We start from the raw sequence: 21,160 nt of genomic DNA, 5'->3' as shown, positions 1-21,160 counted from the left end.
GTACATTGCGGATTACACGACAGTGATGGATAAAATAAATAACCCCGTTTTTTCTTTTTCTTTTTCCAACTAACATTTCCTTTACAAACGAGCCAACTTCAAGTCAATTGTCAATGCTACTAGAACCCGGAAAGATCAAAGTTGGAAGCTACGACTGATTCATATTAGTACTTCTTTTTTTTGGCTGTATTTTACGCTTGATATGAATTTCTACCTTATTTTTCGAGCTTGACGATAGTGATGAACAGATAACAATTTCTGAATCACCAAGTTTTTGAAAGGCCAAGAGCTAGCTGTATGTTTGGTCACTGAGAAAAATGAAAGAGAGGAAAAAAAACAAAGGTTCAACTTTTTAACTAGTTTGTCTTTAAAGAAGGCTTTTACAACTCAGATTCATATGTTTCTGCAATTTTAGCATCCTGTCTTGCCTCTGTAATTCTATATCTATCATTAATGAAAGTTTTTGAGGAATATAAATTGATTTTATTATAGAGAATAATGTTCCCTCCACTATTGCTGCACAATATCCGGACTTAGCTTGACTTGACCGGGATGCAGGTGTAGTATATATGACAGTATGCTTTTACTAACTGCCATTTGAAATAAATAGACTAGAAACATATTCAATTTTATTTCTGGTTTCCACCTGTGACAACATGTAATAATATTTATGAAAATATCGAATATATTAGTTATACATTACCAACATAAGGAAAAAAACTATAAACATCAAATGTTGCATCATGATACATATAGCATTTCATCAACTGCTACAATATTTTTTCTTTTTCTTTTCCCAATCAAGATTTCCTTTGCATTCGAGCCAACTTCAGTTCAATTGCCAATAATACCTTATTTTTGATGTCATCAAAGAATCGAAAATAAGCATACCTCCATGACTTCTTCACAAGTAATGTGCCCCAAACACCCCAAAAGCCTACGATAAAGCCCAACACCATGCTGACATAGAACCACAGCTTATCATTTGCATCTGCATTACTGTCCTTTGCATTCGTAGCAGTTAAAGTTTCATCTCCAGGGCACTTAGTTGAAAGAGGCTCTCCACACAGTAATTTGTTGCCCTCATAAATGGACGAATCATTAAGCGTCTGAAGTTGGTTGCCCAAAGGAATTCTACCAGACAAGTTGTTATAAGACAAATTCAAGTGGGACAAGGAGGTTAAAGAAGAAAAGCTTTGAGGAATCTGTCCGAAAAGGCGATTGTTTGAGAGATCAAGAGTTTCCAGCCAACGCAAGTTTCTTTGAAGGAATGCTTCCACTTAATTGATTTCTTGACAAGTTCAGGATACTCAATGCAGTGAGGCTTGTTATTTCTTTTGGGATTTCACCTTCCAAATTATTTGATGAAAGATCAATGCTTTTCACCAAGAACAGGGTTTTGTGATATACAAGTTCTCTTCCTTTTGACGTCAATGTGGTTTGCTCAAAATAGCTTTCATAGTAACTCGCATTTGAAAAACCATCAACCAAAGAAGTCATATTTTTCAAACACTTGGGAATGGTCCCTGAAAAGTTGTTGTGACTAAGGTCAAGGATGCCAAGACGGGGAAGATTGCACAACTGATGGGGGACATGCCCGCTTAGAAAGTTGGATCGGAGTCGTAGGGAAAACAGCTGAGGTGCATTTGATCCTATCCGTAAAGACATGTTTCCAGTTAATCTGTTGCCTCCAAGATCAATACTCGTCAGGTAAGTGCAATTTTTCCATATAGAAGAAGGGATTCTGCCCCCAAAATTGTTGTTGTTCATCTTTAATACCCAAAGTTCACTTGGGACTCCCATTGAACTTGGGATATTGGCAGATAGATTGTTGTATCCAACATCTACAATCGATATTGCGGGCCACAAACTCCATGCTTGTGGGAAGTCTCCAAATAACTGATTGTTTCTCAAGGAAATGATGGACAAACGTTGCATGTTACAAATGCTGGGGTGAATTATGCCTTTCAACTGATTATCAGAAAGATACAATCCTTGCAGTGTGGGCATCAGTTGGTCTAGATTTAAGGGGATTGGCCCTGAAAATGAATTGCTTTCCAGATCAAGGATGGAGGCATTAGCTGACAAGAGTGGGAGTGGACCTTCAAACTCATTATGACTCAAATCAATATGATATAAATTTGGACATTTTAATCGGAGTGGAAGCCTCCCACTGATTTGATTGTAAGACAAATCCAAATATTTGAGTTGCAAAGATATCTTCAAGAACCACTCTTCTGGTATGGCATCCGAGATTCCAGTACTATGAAGGGTAACATCGAATAATTCAGTTTGAGATTGAAGCCAGACAGGAAAGGCAGGACCTACACTGCAATTTGGAATGCCAATTGTGTAGAGCTTGGAAGGAGGAACCCACTCATAAGTAATATTGAAAATGAGCGACATAGGTCGATATGTGGACACATCTATAGATCGTAATCTTGTCAGATTCATGAAATGAGATTCTGTTAAAATGCCTTCCCATGAATTCCCATACAAGGCTAGGTGAACTAGCTCAGACAGTTGTCCCAAACTTTCTGGAACAGATCCATTCATATGGTTATAGCTGAGGTTTAGAGTTTTCAAGGATGACAACTTTCCAATAGAATCTGGAATTAATCCCCAAAAGTAATTCGACTCAAGGTTAGGGTACTGCAACTTGTGCAACATCCCCAAGTTGGCAGGCAACTCATTTTCCAGCCTATTAGAAGACAAATCTAGAGATTCTAATACACTATCCGTACAGTTTGAAAAACCACTCAAAAGCTCTTGAATCCCCCCATCAAGTTTGTTGCCTTGAAGATTTAAGGTCTTTAGCTCACACAAATTTCCAATGAGTTTGGGAATTTGACCTTGGAGGGCATTATTAGCTAAATCAAGGCCTTCCAGATATTTGAGGCTTGCAAATTCATGAGGAATGGGATCAGTGAAATAATTTTGACTCGGATTGAGTTTTCTGAGGCTTGTAAGATTAGAAAACCAGCTGGGTAAGGGAGAAATGATATAATTCATTGACATATCAAATGTCGAAAGTGAAGTGATATTTATCTTCTGCATTGAGAGTGGAATATCGGTAATTCGGCAGTAAGACAAATGCAACTCTAACAGTGAAGGAAGCATGCTGACTGCGTGTAGCAAACTTACTCCTGTGCTGACAACATCGATCATGTGGAGATTGAGGTATTTTAAGGAAGAGAGATGAGGATGCCAATTCAAGTTTTTGGAAGATATTTCCAACCCTAAATTTCTACTGAGGTCAAGATAGTTCAAGTTTGAGAGGTTACCAAAGTTAAGAGGAATTTGTCCAACAAAAGATGCGAAGGAGATATCGAGATGTCGCAAACTCTTAAGCTGGCCAAAGAACTTAGGAAATGGAGCCTCTTCAAAGTAGTTATTAGAAAGGTCAAGTGTTTCCAAGGATGACAAGTTTCCAATAAACTCTGGAATTTTAACTGGATAAGATAATGCAAAGGAGAGGTTGTGATACCTCAAACTTTTATGCAGACCAATGGACTTAGAAAGTTCAAAACTATTCCCACTTAGATCTAGGTAATACAAATGTTTCAAGCTAAGCAAAGAAGGATTTATCTTACCCTCCAAGCAAGAGTGTTGATAAGCCAACTCGTCCCGGTCATATTCAGGATTGGATGTTGGAAATGGATATGTATTCCGAAGGTCCAACTTTGCAACATGACCTGTGCGGTTGTTGCATGTTATCCCATTCCATAGACAGCAATCAAGACCCGCCCAAGAGGAAAGCCAACCGGAAGGATCAGTTACATCTTTTTTGAAGCTCAGAAGTGCCTGCCTTTTGTTAGTGTATAAGCATTGAGCTAATTTGAGCTCAGTGTTAATTAGCCTAGTATTTCATTGTGTATTCACTTTGTCTTAGAAAATGACAAGTGTAAGGCTGAGATGCAATATTATGTGTGTGCATCCAGCTAAGGATAACGGTCATGTACTTCATGCTTTGTGTGTGTGCGTGATTGAATTGAGGAAAAAGAATATACATATCCTTGCTCTCTGACTTAGAGAGTAAGTAGAGCAGTTTTACAAATTTCTCTTCTTCCATTCCTCTCACTCCTCTCTCTGAAAAATCATCTAGAATACTAACAAACACTCTCAAACTTTTACACCTTTCTTCCTCCATGCATGATTTCACACTGCCTGGAAGTCCATCGACCAAACAGAGTTTAGTAGTGCTCTGCAGATATGAAGAGGCCAAAAACAAAGAGCAAATAGTGAGCAATTTTGAGATGATTGCTAGGATTGAAGTTTGCACGGCAGCTATCCATTGTACAAAGCTTTCTTTGTTGCAGATGGATACTGATTGCATGCAAAGTGAAATTACATGTAGCAGAAAGCAGCTCATAAAATTATTTTGAAGTCAATGGTGTCCAAATTCCTAGTCTTAAGCAAGTCCACCATGTCCCCACACAAGTAGTGGAGTTGATGCATTTTCTTTGTTTACTTTTTCTGCAGATGGCCGCTGAGCACAGTAAGTAATATTCATATTAAAAATTTCCAAATTCCAAGTTTTCTTGACTTTGGTAGCCAAAGCAATAATGCTAGGATTATTGATTATAAATTTTCTTGACTTTGGTAGCCAAAGCAATAAGTTATTGTGGTTGCCAAGAAGCCTGAAATGCTACCGTGTGAGACAGGTAATGTCTCGTTCCGAGAAATTTTAACAAAACGTGTTTGGACCTTTCTCTGCATTCAATCCTTACTCTTTAAATTTTTTTTCTTTTTTTTAAAGTAAATCAACACTTTATTGATAAGAGCACAATGAGAGCTTACAAAGGCTAACAATGCTTAGGAGAAACCAGGCCAACCGTGAAACAAAGCAAATAAGAGGCAGGACCTCTTAGGATTCAGAACCAAACAACAATGAAAACAAGCAGATGCCCAAATGCAGAGATCTTTTTTCCAATCAAAACATCCTCTGCAGCTGAGCCAATTTCAATGCAATCGCTAGTGATATACCTTATCTTTGACGTCTTCAAAAAATTGAAAATAAGCATACCTCCGTGACTTCTTTAAGAGTAATGTGCCACAAACACCCCAAAAGCCTACGACAAAGCCGAGTATCATGCTCACATAGAACCATAACACTCCATTATCATTTCCCTCTTCAATATTGTCTTTTGCTTCCTTGGTAGTGGAAGTATCATCTCCCGGGCACCTGAAAATAAGCTTTTAAATACTAGTGTTTTGGAGTTGTGGATCCGGAAATTTTTTAGTGCAAACATGTCACACCTTATGTACCTTCAGCCTTATAATTAATTTTTATATGATATGAATGATTACATATTGTGGAAATTTGTCTTATATTGAAGCCCATCAGTTTGAGCCTTTTGTTTTTGCAAAGGCCACACAGCTTTCGCAAGTGGTTTGAAATCAGCCATACATAACATCCATCTCTTTCTCATTTGAAATGAGTGTGGCGCCACAAATTTGTGAAGGAGAGCAAGTCTCTTTCTCCTGTTTTGGTTGTGGTGCTGCACCATTTGTTTAAGAGAAACAGAGGTGGCCACACTATTTTGAAGAGAAAACTCGTCTGATCACGGTGTCTTGTTTTCTGCGTAAGAGAGTGAGGTGAGCTGCTACTTTATAAGAGAATCTTCTCTTTGTCTTAGTGTAGGTTGCTGCAATTTGAGTAAGGAGAGAGATAAGCTCTCTTTGGTTCGTTGTACAGCAGCTGCGCATTTGAGTTAATTCTCCTCTTTGGTCCCCCTCAGAAACCAGGCCAATGGTTTCCAAATTCCAAGTCCTTAGCACAATTTCTTGACCTTGGTTGCCAAAGCAAGTCCACCATCCCCACACAAGTAGTGGAGCTGAGATGGATGTAATAAATGAACGTTTTCCGAATTCCAAGTCCTCTGCCAATTTTTCAAATTTGCTAGTCCCAGTCAGCTAGTTGCCCACGTTGATACATCTTCTTGACTTTGGTTAATTTTTGTTGACTTTGGTAGCCAGAGCAATAATGTAAATTGTGGTAGCTAAAAAGCCTGCGACGTTAACGTGTGAGACAGGCAATGTCTTGTTCTGAGAAATTTTAACAAAACTTCTTCCAAGTAAATCAAAACTTTATTAATAAGAGCACAACGAGAGCTTACAAAGGCTAACAATTTCTAGGAGAAACCAGGCCAATCCTCAAACAAAGCGAGGAGGCAGGGCCTCTCTTAGGTGTCAGAACCAAACAACAAAAGCAAGCAGATGCCCAAATGCAGAGCTTGAAACACCTCAAAACTAGCATTTCCTTTTCCAATCAAAACTTCCTTTGCAAATGAGCCAATTTTAATGCAATTGCTAGTGATACTTTATCTTTGATGTCATCAAAAAATTGAAAATAAGCATACCTCCATGACTTCTTTAGGAGTAATGTGCCACAAACACCCCAAAAGCCTACAACAAAGCCGAGTACCATGCTCACATAGAACCATAACACTCCATTATCATTTCCCTCTTCAATATTGTCTTTTGCTTCCTTGGTAGTGGAAGTATCATCTCCTGGACACTTGGGAAGAGGAACCCCACACAATGAGGGATTCCCTTCATAAATGGATGGATCATCGAGTGTCTGAAGTTGGTTGCCCAAAGGAATTCTTCCAACCAACTTGTTATAAGACAAATTCAAGTGAGACAATGAGGTTAAAGAAGAGAATCTTTTAGGTATCTGTCCCGAAAGATGGTTGTGTGAGAGATCAAGTGTTTCCAGCCAACGCAAGTTTCCAATTCTCGAGGGAATGTTTCCACTTAATTGATTCATTGACAAGTTCAAGATACCCAATGCAATGAGGCTGCTTATTTCTTCAGGGATTTCACCTTCAAAATTATTTGATGAAAGATCAATGCTCTTTACCGCGAACAAGGTCGTATTATATTCGAGTTCACTTCCTTTTGAAATTACTGTTGTTTGTTGATTATAATCTGGTGAGACGCCTAGGGTATTCACAGATGTGAAAACAGTGATATTATTCAAACACTTGGGAATAGTCCCTGAGAAGTTGTTTTGACCAAGATCTAGTATATGAAGGTTGCGAAGATTGCACACTTGTTGCGGGATATGTCCATTTAAATTGTTGGATCGCAACCTTAGGATACTCAACATGTTCATTTTTGATCCTATCCACAAAGGTATGTTTCCAAAAAATTTGTTGCCACCAAGATCAATAGTTTCCAAATCAGAACAATTTTGTAACGAAAAGGGAATTTTACCGCCAAAATTGTTGTTGTTCAGCTTTAATACTTGAAGATGACTTGAGACCCCCATTGTACTAGGAATGTTACCAGAGAGATTGTTGTTTGCAACGTCTAGAATCGTTAAGTTGTAGCAAACACTCCATGTTTGAGGAAGATCTCCAGATAATTGATTTCTCCTGAGGGAAAGGATTGACAAACTTTTCATGTTGCAAATGCTGGGTGGAATAATACCACCCAAATTATTCTCAGAAAGATGCAGTTCTTGTAATTGGAGAAAATACTGGTCGAAGTTCGATGGAATTGGCCCAGAAAATAGATTGCTTTCAAGGTCAAGAATGGTGGCATTAGTGGACCAAAGTGGAAGGGGGCCCTCTAATTGATTATGACTCAAATCTACAGATTGTAAATTTGGAAATTTCAGTTGGGATGGAAGCTTTCCAAAGATTTGGTTATAAGATAAATCCAAATATTCAACTTGGGAAGATATCTTCAAAAACCAGTCCTCTGGTATGGAATCTGAGATTCCAGCACGGCGAAGTGTGATTGAGGATAGTTCAGATTTAGATTGAAGCCAAAAGGGAAATGCAGGACCTACTTGACAGTTGATAATGTTAACTGTGTGAAGTGTGAAAGGAGGAAGCCATTCATCAGCCATGTCGAAAATGAGGGACATAGGTTGGCCTGGTTTTGTGCCTATTGCAACATATTCTAATCGTGTGAGATTTATGAAATGAGCTTCAGTTAAAATACCTTTCCATGAATTCCAAGACAAATCAAGGTGAACTAGCTCAGAGAGTTGTCCCAAACTTTCGGGAATAGAACCGTTCATAAGATTATAGCTGAAGCTTAGTGTTTTCAAGGATGATAAATTTCTAATAAATTCTGGAATTGAGCCTTGAAAATTGTTGAACCCCAGGTTAAGATGCTGCAACTTGTGTAACATGACTAAGGAGGCAGGTAATTCGCTCTCAAGTCTATTATAAGACAAATCCAGTGACTCCAATCTATTTTCTGAACAGTTTGAGAAACCATTCAAAAGCACTTCAATCCCCCCAACAAATTCGTTTTCATTAAGATTCAAGATCTTTAGTCTGCACAAATTTCCAATGAATTCTGGAATTTGACCCTCGAGCTCATCACCAGATAAATCAAGGTATTCTAGATATTTGATGCTTGTAAACTCAGAAGGGATGGGACCAGTGACAGAATTATATCTTAGATCTAGTTTCCTGAGGCTAGTAAGATTGAAGAACCAGCTGGGAAATGAAGAATGAATATCGTTTTTTGAGATATCAAGGATCAAAAGTGATGTGAAATTAATTGAACGCAATGAGAGTGGAAGGTTTTCAATTTCACATGAAGATAAGTGTAACGCTAACAATGAAGGCATCATGTTAACAGCATGTAGCCAACTAGCTCCTGTGCTGCCAAGGTTTACTCCATTGAGATTCAGATATTTTAGGGAAGTCAGATGAGATAGCCAATTCAAGTTTCCGGAAGATATTGCCCATGACAAAAGGAAATTACTACTGAGGTCAAGATAGTTCAAGTTGGACAAGTTACCAAGAGAAGAGGGAACCTCTCCAGCAAATGATGCAAAGGAGACATTGAGATATTGCAAACTTTTAAGCTGACCAAAAAACTTAGGAATGGGAATGCCATGAAAATTGTTCTCGCTTAGGTCCAGGTAAATTAAGTACTTCAAGCTAAGCAAAGAAGGATTGATCTTACCCCCCAAACTAGAGTTCGAAGACCGCTCGTAAGCCAACTCCTTCCAATCTTCTTCATCAATGGGAGCTGTGAAAAGCAACCGTGACTTGCCAAAGAAGCCAACTTGTTTCCGGAGGTCCACCTTTGTAACGTGGCCTGTGAGGTTGTTGCATGAAATCCCTTTCCATCGACAGCAATCATGACCAACCCAAGAAGAAAGTGTACCAGAAGGATCGGTAAGATCTTGTTTAAAGCTGAGAAGGGCACGCCTTTCTTTCTCAGTGCATTTCAAAATTGGAAGTCCATCACCAAAAGAGAGGTAATAGGAAGAGGCCAAATACAGAAAGAGCAAATAGTGAGCAAAATGAAGATGAAAGGTAGGGTTATTACTATCCATGATCAAACAAAGTTTTCTTAGTTTGCTGCAGATTGGTACCAAGCACAAATGTATTAATAGGCTTCAAGGAAAGTGTAACGAAACAACCAGAGCTGAAGGCAATGGGGTCCTCAGCCCATTTTTGTTGACTTTGGTTTCCAAAGCAATAATTGAAGGATTATTTAATTGGGCCTCTGAATTCTGTTCAATGGTAATTTAAAAAAAAATATTAATCGTGATTGGCACATGATCTTAAAAACCAGTGAAGAACATAATCTGTCATATAATCATCTGGTATAAATTATAATATATCCACACGTCAGGGCTTTCAATGCAAGATACATGAATAATTTTCTGCCTAGTCCAATTCGAATATGCTGCAAAATGTTTCTGATGTTAAAAGAACTTTAGTACTAAACTGTGGGATAAATTTACTTAATTCACATTTATGCTACAAGAAATATAGAAAAATCAAGAAGCTTAAGAAAAAAAGCTAATGTCGGCTTGGAGTAGCAAATACCGTAGAAGGATATTGAGATTTCTAGAAATGGGAAGTCGGAAGCCACATGCAACCTTGGAGAATTATCTAGAGAAAGCCAAATCTTCCTAGCTCGGTGGACCAAGGTATGGCAGGTGGATCATGCCTATAAATAGACATACATGTGATCATACAAGAAGGAGCGGAAAATAGCTACCCAAATCTTAACTAGTAAGCTAGCAACCTAAATTAGTTAGCTATTTTGGGTGTCATGTGAGTTTTTCCGGTTCGAGGTTGTGGGTATGTGGGTATGTCCTAACATTAGTGGTGAGAGTAATCAATCTTCCTCTAAACTTTTTGTTATCCACACAAAAACAAAAAAATAAAAACAAAAAAAAAAGTAGTTAGCTATATATATGGCTAATCAACTAAGGTGGTATAGGGAGTTAACCAAGAGAACTCTCAACTAAGAGAGCCAAGATCTACCCAAATTAAACTATGTTGTGGAGCCAATAAGCTCACCAAAGGCCAAATAACCCAAACTAATCTAAATCAAGTGCGGTGACCAATAAGCGAATAAGTTAGAAGGGTAATAAGCCTATACCAAGCTATGTATTATTCTCCTCCAGTGTAGAAAATAAAAATGTTTGCAGAACACGCAAGCAGAGTCTTTTAGCAGATGAGTTATTACATAATAGAATATATATATATATATATATATATAGAAGAAAGCAGCATCAAGCATACAACTTGAAGAAGGAATTCTGCCCACAAGGAATTCAGCTTTAATACAAGAAGTGAGCTTGGGAGTCCGATTGAACTTGTGATATTGCTAGATAGATTGTTGTGTCCAACATCTACAATCAGTATTAAGAGCTACAAACTCCATGTTTGTGGGAATTCTCCAAATAACTGATTGCTCCTCAGGGAAAGGATGGACAAACTTTGTATATATGTTACAAATGATGGGGTAATTGTACCTTTCAACTGATTTTCAGAAAGATACAATCCTTGCAATGCGGGCATCACTTGGTCTAAATTTGAGGGGATTGGCCCTGAAAATGAATTGCCTTCAACATTAAGGATGGAGGCATTAGCTGATGTTGGTTTTTAGAAGAACAATAGAGTGATTTTATTAATTCAACAATAGATGGGCTTTATAGAGCAATAGGCTTATTGGCCTTCAACAACTAGAAACTGTTCACTAGGCTTATTGGCCTCTTTCCTATTTTCTGGCTTATCACTCTTAGTTCACTTATACAAGAGGCAACACCTATTTATAGATATAGGCTGCCGCCATTGTCCAAGTCGGTGGACTTGGCTTTCTTCTCATAGCCACTAGTTTACAAGATTTTTGTTAGGACTTTTCTAGAATGCCTACAACAATTATGTCTTAAACTTGACTTTGTCAAAGTTGGTGGATATTTCTTGAGGTTTCTACTTTTTTTTAGATTTTTCTACATTCTTCAGGACAAGTGTGCATTAAATTTAACAGCTGACGAGAGTGGAAGTGGAACTTCAAATTGGTTATGACTCAAATCAATGTGATATAAATTTGGACATTTTAATCGGAGTGGAAGCCTCCCACTAATTAATTTGATTGAAAGACAAATGAGTTGCAAAGATATCTTCAAGAACCACTCTTCTCGAATTGCCTAGGAGAAACCAGGCCGATCGTGAAACAAAGCAAAGAAACAGGGTCTCTTAGGTGCCAGAACCAAACAACAAAAGCAAGCAGAAGCCCAAATGCAGAGCTTCAAAGACCTCAAAACTAGCCTTTTCTTTTCCAATCTACACATCCTTTACAAATGAGCCAATTTCAATGCAATTGTTACTGACATCTTATCTTTGATGTCGTCGAAAAATTGAAAATAGGCACACCTCCATGATTTCTTTAGGAGTAATGTTGGGAGGATTCGTGGATTATTTTACTACCTATAGTGTATTACCATATATTTGTATTCTACGGATACGTTTGCATGTTTAGGCTTCGTATGAAATTTGTATTGTACATTAATTCTAACTAAGTTTTTGAAAGGCTTAGAGCTTGATTCTCCTATTCCCAAACGGTTTCTTCATCATCTCTTCGTATTCCATGCATTGTCATTATTGTATTAATAGATAAAATTAAGGGTTTGCTGATTTTATAATTATTAACTTATTATTATTTATAATTTTATCATGATCAGTAGCTAAAATTAAAAGCACACCAACAGCTTACAACAAACACTTGTTCGATACAACAAAATCAAATGAGGAACAAACTGTCCAACAAGGCCCAAATGCAGAGCCTGCAACGCCTCCAAACTAAACAAACTAACCTATCTTTTCTTCTCCAATTATCAAGATTTCCTTTGCAAACGAGCCACTTTCAATGCAATTGTTAATGCCACTTTATCTTTTATTCCGTCAAAGATTCGAAAATAGGCATACCTCCATGATTTCTTTAGGACTAGTGTTCCACAAACACCCCAGAAGCCAACAATGAGGCTGATTATTCCTTCAGGTATTTCACCTTCTAAATTATTTGATGAGAGATCAATGCTATATACCAAATCCAAAGTCTTGTAGTAGTCATTCTGTGGTTAGCTTCGATGTTTCCTTTTATTCAAGGGTTTTTGGTTTTTCATTTATTTATGACTTCAGCAAGAATCGAACTCTGACGCTACGTTAAATGGAGAAGCGCTGGAGCCAACTCCACCAGACACGCCCTTGTGCAAATGTCTAGCACGCTATACTATATATACATTTCCTATAATATTAATATATATAATATAAAGAAATTTTTTTTCCGGGGGCCCTGTGCAGTGGCACCACTTGTGCCACCCCAGGGCCGCCCCTGAAGTCTTTGATAGGTGGATTAACAAAGCCATTAGTGGGTGACTATTGAGAGAGACAAGGGGCCAAGGACTCAGTACTAATAAATTTATAAGTCGTGTTCAAGGTCATAAAAATTAATTAATCGTGATTGGCATGATCTTGAAAACCAGTGAAAGAAATTTGTGTGTTATTCATGGTTGCAAATGTGTCAATGTGTTCGGGCGACAGTGTCTTTGCCAATAGAGTTGCACCTGTGTAGAAATGAAGAAATGAAGAAATGAAGAAAGGTTACCTGAACTTGCATCTGCGACAGTGTTTTGAAAACAATAATTGCTAAGTCTTGCACTACTTAAAAATGATTGATTTGTAAAGGAATGCTACTCTCTGAATTTCCTTCTTCTTCTTTTTGTTTGACGAACCATAGTTAGGGGAGCAGAGTTCGAACCTTGGACCTAGGGTAAAGTATAAACCTCAACTTATAAAGTTTGCAAGTCTACTAATCAGGTACAAAATCCAAGCAGAAAATAAAAATGTTTACAGAACATGCAAGCAGAGTCTTTTAGCAGATGACTTATTTATTACATATTACAAGATATATAGAAGAAAGCAGCATCATGAATACAACTATATGAATTCACCAAATTTCTCAAAGTGTTTAAGCTTCAATGAAATGCTTTTTTCCCAATCAAAATTTGTTTTGCAAATGACTAACTTTCAATGCAATTGCTAACGCTACCTTATCTTTGATGTTATCAAAGAATCGAAAATAGGCATACCTCCATGACTTCTTTATGAGTAACGTGCCACAAACACCCCAGAAGCCTACAATGAAGCCAAGCATGATGCTGACATAGAACCAAAGCATTCCTTCATCACCTTCATCTTTGTTTTCTCCTGCCCCACTAGAAGGAAAAGGTAGTCTATTAGGTGTGTCGTCTCCCGGACACTTGGTTAAAAGAGGAAGGCCGCAGAGTGATGGATTGCCCCCATAAATGGATGAGTCATTGAGCGTCTGGAGTTGGTTGCCCCAAGGAATTCTTCCAGTCAAGTTGTTATAAGACAAGTTCACGTGAGACAAGAATGTCAATGAGGAGAAACTCTGAGGAATTTGTCCACAAAGGTGATTGTGTGAGAGGTCAAGAGTTTCCAACCATCGTAAATTTCCAATCTTTTGGGGAATTCTTCCTCTTAATTGATTTCTTGACAAGTTCAAGGTCCCTAATGACATGAGGCTGGTTATTTCTTCAGGGATTTCACCTTCTAAATTATTTGATGAAAGATCAACGCTATATACCCATTCCAAAGCTGTCCTGTAATAAACGAGTTCACTTCCTTTCGACACAACTGAGGTTTGAACATCATAATATGTAGGCATGGTATAATTATTGTATGGAAAAACGGTCAGAGCAGTCAAATTCTTCAAACACTTGGGAATTGTCCCTGAAAAGTTGTTATCACCAAGGTCTAGGATGTGAAGGTAGGGAAGATAGCACAGCTGGTGGGGGATATGTCCACTTAACAAGTTGGATCGCAATCGTAGGGTAGACAACATGGACAAGTTTGATCCAATCCACCAAGGAACTTGGGACACCCATTGAACTTGGAATATTGCCAGAGAGATTATTGTCTGCCACATCTACTACCCTTATATTGTGCCACAGACTCCATGCTTGAGGGAAGTCTCCACTTAACTGGTTCCTCCTTAGGGAGAGCATTGACAAGTTTTGCATGTTGCAAAGAGAGGCTGGAATAGCACCATTCAAATGATTCTCAGAAAGATACAAAATTTCCAATTTGGGCATCAGTCGTCCAAAATCTAAGGGAATAGGCCCTGAAAATAAATTGCTTTGAAAATCGAGGATAGAGGCATTAGAAGATAAAAGTGGGAGTGGACCTGCAAAATGATTGTGACTCAAATCTATTTGATATAAATTTGGACATTTGAATTGAAATGGAAGCCTTCCATGGATTTGGTTGTAAGATAAATCCATAAGTTGGAGTTTGGAAGATAACTTCAAGAACCATTCTTCTGGTATAGAGTCTGAGACTCCAGTGTTGTGAAGGGTGACATCAGATAGTTCGGTCTGCCATTGAAGCCATACAGAAAAAGCAGGACCAACACTACAATTGGTAATGTCAATTGTGTAGAGCTTGAAAGGAGGAACCCATTCATAAGCCACACTGAAAATTAGTGACATAGGTTGGTCTGTGGACACATCGAGATGTCGCAATCTAGTGAGATTCATCAAATGTGTTTCTGTTACAATGCCTTTCCATGAATTCTGAGACAAACCCAGGTCAACTAGCTCAGAAAGTTGCCCAAAACTTTCAGGAATGGCCCCATTCATGTTGTTACGTCGAAGGTTTAGAGTTTTCAAGGATGACAAGTTTCCAACAGAAGTTGGTATTGGTCCCCAAAATGAGTTGTCTTCAAGGTGAAGATGCTGCAAGTTTGTTAGCACTCCTAAGGAGGCAGGTAATTCTGTTACAAACTCATTAATAGACAAATCTAGTGACTCTAGTCTATTATTGGTACAATTTGAGAAACCACTCAAAAGCTCTTGAATCCCCCCATCTAATGTGTTGTCCTCGAGACTTAAGAACTTTAGATTGCAAAAGTTTCCAATGAGTTTGGGAATTTTACCTTTCAGATAATTATGAGACAAATCAAGGTGTTCCAAAGATTCGAGGCCTGCGAGTTCGCTTGGAAAATGACCACTGAAAGAAATGCCACTTAGATCAAGTTTTTTGAGGTTGGTAAGATTGAAAAAGCAATTGTGAATCACTGCATCAGATGATGCAAATGAGATGTTGAGATATCTCAAACTTTGAAGTTGGCAAAGAAGGCTAATCCCTTGCAAGTTATTGTCACTCAGGTCTAGGTGGCTTAAATGCTTCAAGCTGAGCAAAGATGAAGTTATCTTACCTCCCAAGCAAGACTCTTCATAAGCTGCCTCGTCCCACTCTTCACCATAATCATCAGCGTAATCATCAAACAAGCGATCTTCATATGTGTTACGGAGGTCAATCTTTCTAACACGACGACTGCGGTTGTCGCATGAAACTCCTTTCCAGTGGCAGCAATCGTGGCCAACCCAAGAAGAGAGCCTACCGGAGGGATCGGTAAGATGATGTTTAAATCTAAGAAGTGCTTGCATCTCTTCCCGGAGGCATCCATCAACCAAACGAAGCTCAGTAAGGTGTAGACATGAAGAGGCCAATGAGAAAAGGAGCAAATAGTGAGCAATATTGAGGAGATAAGTAGGGTTGAATAAGTTAGCATTGCACCTATCCATTACCATTATGCAGAGTTTTATTGATTTGATGCATACAATACAAATACAAATGAATTTATAGGAGGCTAGAAACAACGCGTAATGTTAATAATGAGTACTGAAATTGAAGGTGTTGGAATTCAAAGCCCTCTCATTTGCGTTGACTTTTGTTGACCATTTTTCAAAGGTTAGTGGTGGAATTTATGTACACCCACCACCACTAATGTTTCATTGAATTTTACACATTAGTAAGATTAGCCTCTTTCTAATGGTAGAATTATATAGTGAGGGCGTATAATATAGGTAGTTATGAGGGCGTTAAGACTCTTAGATATGGGTCTATCTTCTTATTATTGAATCAAATTGATTATCCGTTAGTTAGTTTGATATAATGATTTTATTTACAAGGCCATATAGTTGGTTAGCTATTTGTGAGCCCAAATCCAATTAAAAGAAAGAAAAGTTAATTAATATTTCTTTATAATAAAAAATGGAAAAGTGAAACAGCTTTTGTCATTGATGGGAGGAAAACTGCATATGAAGCAGCTTTGTACACGAGATTAGCATGAAAAATAGCAAAAAGATGGCAAAATTAATCAATGACAGAAACCCAACAAATTTAAAATTAATTAATTAAAAAACAACAACATTGAAAAGAAAAAGAAAAGGAAATTCTAGTTATTTTTTATCAAAGGCAAGCAGAGTTGGGGTCCACAGACCAAGTCATGAGGCTCTTTAAAGTCGTCTGTACTGTACACCTCTCAGTCCGTGACCCAACAAAATGCCCCAAATCCCAAAAACAAAACCCCCACCACCACCCCTGAGCCCAAGAACAACATCTCAGCTGCTTTGCCTCTGCTCCTCAAAACGACAGATCGCATCATCAAAACGACAGCAAAGACACGGTGTGTGTCCTACAAGGCAAGGGCAGGTGGACTATCAAAAGGGTCCCACTGACTTTGGATGGAGAGGGCTCTCTCTCTCTCACTCTCTCAAATTTTTTTGTTTTCATCATTTTTTTTTTTTGAATAAGTTTTACATTGTGGGGGAATAAAATACTAGTACTACTCGGAATCGCTGTCCACGCTCTCCATTCCCTTGAGTCCCCTTCGCTTTTGCTGCATATGCAAGCCACCCATAATCAACACAAATTAATTAGTGGACAACAAAATTATTTAACTAATTAATTATGTAATAATCTATATGACTTATTCTCCATCATAATTAATTTTGTTTTTCACTTTTCACCATCATAATTATTATTATTCTCCACTTTAAACACCCAATTATTCCCTCTAAGCAAAAGAGTACTAGGGACAATTCATATTTTTCAGAAAATTTGGCACCAGAAAGGAAATTTTATTTGGCAGGAATGAGCAGTGCAGCAAATTACCTTCTTCACACATTTCTTCTCCCTGACCTCATAGCGATTCCTTGTCAAATCAGACAGCCACATCCCTGGAAAACAATACTGCCAAAACCAAAACCACAACAACCCACAAAAAAATAAATGAATAAAAGTTGTTTCCAGTTAATACCCAGAAATTAAAAATTATATATGAATGCGGATAAAATTGAAAAATAATTGTATATTTATTATACCTGGAGGGTTCTGTCAATGTTTTTGGCCCTTTTCTTGGGTCTCTGGGGGAGCTTTGTGCCTTTCATTGCAAGGAAATCATCTTCCTTCTCTTTTCTTGACAGGGCAATATAAATTCTAGGCCACTCAACCACTTCATAGTTGACCTTATCTGCTGCTGCAACTGGTGCAGCACCATTAGCAGTGGCAGCTAATTGGTCCGATTGCAATGAAGCAGAATCAGCATGGTGCTGACGATCAACTTGCACAGAGGGTCCATTTGGCTTGTCATCTTTGGCTGATGACCTGCCTGAGCAAGGAGGCAGCTTTCTGTCATTTTTCTCAGGAGGAGGAGATCTTTTCCCAACCGTAGATCTAGAAACAGCTCGGCTGTTGCTGCCGCCAGTTGGGTTTCTTGATGGGGACCCATTAACCACAGCAGATCGATCTTCTAAATTCCTGGTCATGGCCAAAGAGAAGGTGCAATAAATGGGTGAGCAGAAGATGGATGAAGGTGGTGTTTGGTATTGGATGCAGGAAAAAAAAAAAGGTGGGGACTTTGGAGCTTCTACACTTCCCAGGAGGGCAGATAGATAAATCAGAGGGAAAAGGCAACAAAAAAAGACAGAATTTAATACTCACTTAAATGAAGAAAAGCATATGAACCTTACTATTTATGCATCCTTAATTTACTAAAATACTCTCACTATCTCCAAGAAAATCTAATCTAAATACTACAAATTCCAATAATAAAAAAGGAAAAAGAAAAAAAAAAGGAAAAGGGAAATGGGGTAGATGATTTTCAAAGATATGAGATTGTGTTTTTCTGTCTTTTGAAGAAGAGGACAAAAGGGTAGCAGGGGGGATTTATGAACGAGATTATTCTAACCTACTGCCAAAAGTGCAAAACAAAGCAAAACCCACAGGAAGCAAAACAGCGCATTTGAAGTTGAAACTCTTGGTCTTTTGATACCCACTAAATGAGACCAGGAGAGATAAAGCTGAGACTGAGACTCGTGAGAGAGAGAGAGAGAGAGAGAGAGAGAGAGCGAGATGATTAATGAAATTGCATGCTATATCAAGGGGTAAAAAGGTAAACTAGATGAAAAATTATAAATAAAAAAGTGATCTTTCAACTTGGATTGAACAGCAGCGAGCAGCTAAACAAGAACATGGGTTTGTTGTACCAAAAAGAACATGGCTTTTTGTAAATTAGATCTTGATCCAAAGATTCAACAGTTTCCCACACAGAACAAAACAAAACCTCGGCCTTCAGACCGAAATTGGAAAAAAATCCACAATAAATTCACAACATATATTGGGGAAATAGGGCATGGGGAGACTCAGAGAATGAAGCCAGATTCAACCAATCGTACTAAAGACGATGACCCAAAAAGTAAAGCCCACCGTAATTGGAGGAAAAGGACTTTAAATATTTTTGAAAAAAAAAACAATCTACCAATTGATCTTTTGGCCAAAAAAAATCTACCAATTGATCTTCAGCAATAAAATTACAATATTCCGTAGGAAAAAAATAAAATAAAAACAAAATAATGAAAGAGGTTGGGATGTGTATATGGTACCTGCTAGGAAGCAACGCGGACGCTTCCTTTCTAAGTCTGCCGTTGGAAAACGACGACGTTGCGGAGGAGGAAGAAAGGGGCGGAGGAGGAGGCGGCGGCGGCATAGACTTGTCTCTCCTCTGCAGCTTCACACCAGCTTGCCTTGCTTGAGCTGAGGAAGAAGACTCATCGGTCGCTGCTCGGATCTCAGTTCTTGAGACTCTCGACCGCTTCTTGTGGCCCCACTGCAACAACACATCGCCGGCCCCGCGGCTGGGGCTTGGGGTCCGGCTGGGGCTCTTGTCCTGCCGCTGGGTCGGGCTCCGGTGGTGGTTGTCGGAGTTGGGTGAAGTGGGTCGGGCTCCGAATTGGGATTGTGTCGGGTCTTGGGTTGTGGGTTGGGATCGGAATCTGAATGGTTTTGTGGGTTCTAAAGTTGAGACTGTGCTGGTTGTGAGAGTCTCTGTCAACCCATCTTCTTTGGATATGGCTCTCATGGCTGGCTTCTTGCCATTGCTCAAAGGGACACAATCTGGGCTCACTCTCTGGTACCTGTAAAACACAATTCAACAGCAACCCATTAGCGAAATCCAAATGCAAATCTATTTATGCAGCTGAATTCATAACATCGAACAGCAATTCAATGTCAATTAGTAGCCATTACATGAACTATTCATAACCCAGTACCCCAAATTTCTATCAAATAGCTCTTTGAAATGTTAATTTTCTATCACCAAACCAGGAAATGGCTTGGATGGTTATGTTACTGAAACAGAGGACGTAGCTCGAGATCTTAGATGAAATTTTTGAAGATGAAGCAAGGAAGTTAACAGGGAATTATCTAATCTCATTCACAATAGAGAACGGAACTGGTCAACAAAGAGCTGGTTTGAATGTTGCGAAGGAGAGACCATTTTTCTGCTGCTAACAGCAACGAGCTGAATCTGAGGAATCAAAACAGGGAGCTCTGTTTCTATGGCAACTGAGGCATTTCTGCTTTGCCAACCAAATCCGATTGGAAACAGAGGCTGATTTCATAAACCCAAGTAAAAAAATCGGAGAGAGAGAGAAGATCTCATCCAGTAAACGATCGATTATTCAAAAGAGAGATAACAAAATTAAGCTTACAAAAACAAAAAGAAATGATGAAATCCGATCCCCAAGAATCAACCAACCAACAAACCAATCAATGAGTCGGTAATTTGTCGAGAATCACACAGACGACAGACCACTCACCCATCAAACAAAACAAAAACCAAGAAAACGAAAAGGAGCAACAGGCAGACCTCATCATCATCCGCTGAAAAATCCCACCAGTCAGGCTCACAAGTCACAACATTAACATCATCTCCGTGTGTAAATGAAATGAAGAATCTCTAAGTCAAATTATTATCAGAAAAGAACGGGTTTTGTTTGTCAGGTTGTTCATCAACAATGACACGAAAAACGAAGCAGAAGCTGAGGAGCTAGAGAGAGAGAGAGAGAGAGAGAGAGAGAGAGAGAGAGAGAGAGAGCGGGGCGGAGGAAGACAAGTCTAAAGTCTGTTGAAAGGATCAGACAGGAAGACAGAGAGGAGAGCTGCGATGCAGGGAAAACAGGCAGAACCCAAGTGGGCGATAACATAAATTTATATAGGGGGACTAGTTAAGCTGCTGGCTGGGGGAGGAGGCTAACAAGAGCACTTGCACTTGTACCAGTAGGTACTAGTAGCGTAGCGCTAGCCACTGGGGAAGCCTCGGACTTGGTCACTTGAGACTTAGGGCTCAAGGTTCAGGGCTTACAAAGTTATTTGGTTTTGGGCTTCTCAGTTTTTCATTTTTGGTTTGAGGCTTCTCAGTTTTCAACCAACCCAATTGGATCTATAGGGCACTCATTTTTCACACTCAAATTCAAGTTTTAGGGGCTTTCTATAGTAAAGATGCACGTTTTTTTCATTTTTTTTTTTTTTACAAATGCGATATTATAAACTAATCTAATATACAAAGAGGGGTTTCGAACTCAGCTACAATGAGGCTGGTACACTATCTTGTTCAACTGTCCTAACTTACATTTGCGATATTTTTATCTTCGTTGGCCTCCATTGTTTTTTTTTATTGTTTTTTTGAATTAAGATTTAAAGTGCTTAGTTGTTTAATATTATAATATGTAGTAACC

General features: G+C 38.6%; 5 protein-coding genes across 6 annotated transcripts; all 5 read right to left on the bottom strand.

Moving 5' to 3' along the window:
- Nucleotides 801-4,150, bottom strand: LOC18780740 (probable LRR receptor-like serine/threonine-protein kinase At4g36180). Its single transcript, XM_020561723.1, has 3 exons — nucleotides 4,011-4,150; nucleotides 1,253-3,859; nucleotides 801-1,134 (listed from the first exon to the last, which is right to left on the bottom strand). The coding sequence occupies exons 1-3, from the start codon at nucleotides 4,148-4,150 to the stop codon at nucleotides 801-803; spliced, it is 3,081 nt and encodes a 1,026-aa protein (XP_020417312.1).
- Nucleotides 4,025-11,005, bottom strand: LOC18779947 (receptor-like protein 12). 2 transcript variants are annotated; one of them, XM_020561189.1, is made up of 2 exons: nucleotides 6,522-9,577; nucleotides 4,025-5,185 (listed from the first exon to the last, which is right to left on the bottom strand). In XM_020561189.1, exons 1-2 carry the CDS (start codon nucleotides 9,311-9,313, stop codon nucleotides 4,975-4,977), a joined length of 3,003 nt encoding a protein of 1,000 aa, XP_020416778.1. In that variant the 5' UTR covers nucleotides 9,314-9,577; the 3' UTR covers nucleotides 4,025-4,974. The 2 variants fall into 2 exon arrangements, with proteins under 2 accessions (XP_020416778.1, XP_007214009.1); XM_007213947.2 differs by lacking the exon at nucleotides 4,025-5,185 and adding an exon at nucleotides 10,751-11,005 and having other exon boundaries at nucleotides 6,076-9,493.
- On the bottom strand, nucleotides 13,214-14,166 carry LOC109948948 (LRR receptor-like serine/threonine-protein kinase FLS2). Its single transcript, XM_020562926.1, has one exon. It carries the CDS (start codon nucleotides 14,140-14,142, stop codon nucleotides 13,276-13,278), a length of 867 nt encoding a protein of 288 aa, XP_020418515.1. The 5' UTR covers nucleotides 14,143-14,166; the 3' UTR covers nucleotides 13,214-13,275.
- On the bottom strand, nucleotides 14,211-15,886 carry LOC18779344 (receptor-like protein 12). Its single transcript, XM_020561715.1, has 2 exons — nucleotides 14,613-15,886; nucleotides 14,211-14,334 (listed from the first exon to the last, which is right to left on the bottom strand). Exons 1-2 carry the CDS (start codon nucleotides 15,884-15,886, stop codon nucleotides 14,211-14,213), a joined length of 1,398 nt encoding a protein of 465 aa, XP_020417304.1.
- LOC18778755 (protein ENL) lies at nucleotides 16,359-20,694 on the bottom strand. Its single transcript, XM_020562545.1, has 5 exons — nucleotides 20,293-20,694; nucleotides 19,028-19,558; nucleotides 17,468-17,903; nucleotides 17,259-17,336; nucleotides 16,359-16,983 (listed from the first exon to the last, which is right to left on the bottom strand). The coding sequence occupies exons 1-5, from the start codon at nucleotides 20,301-20,303 to the stop codon at nucleotides 16,930-16,932; spliced, it is 1,110 nt and encodes a 369-aa protein (XP_020418134.1). The 5' UTR covers nucleotides 20,304-20,694; the 3' UTR covers nucleotides 16,359-16,929.

Source organism: Prunus persica, chromosome G4 (genome assembly GCF_000346465.2).
Source record: "Prunus persica cultivar Lovell chromosome G4, Prunus_persica_NCBIv2, whole genome shotgun sequence".
Lineage (NCBI taxonomy): Eukaryota > Viridiplantae > Streptophyta > Magnoliopsida > Rosales > Rosaceae > Prunus > Prunus persica.
This window is presented reverse-complemented; position numbering and strand designations above follow the sequence as displayed.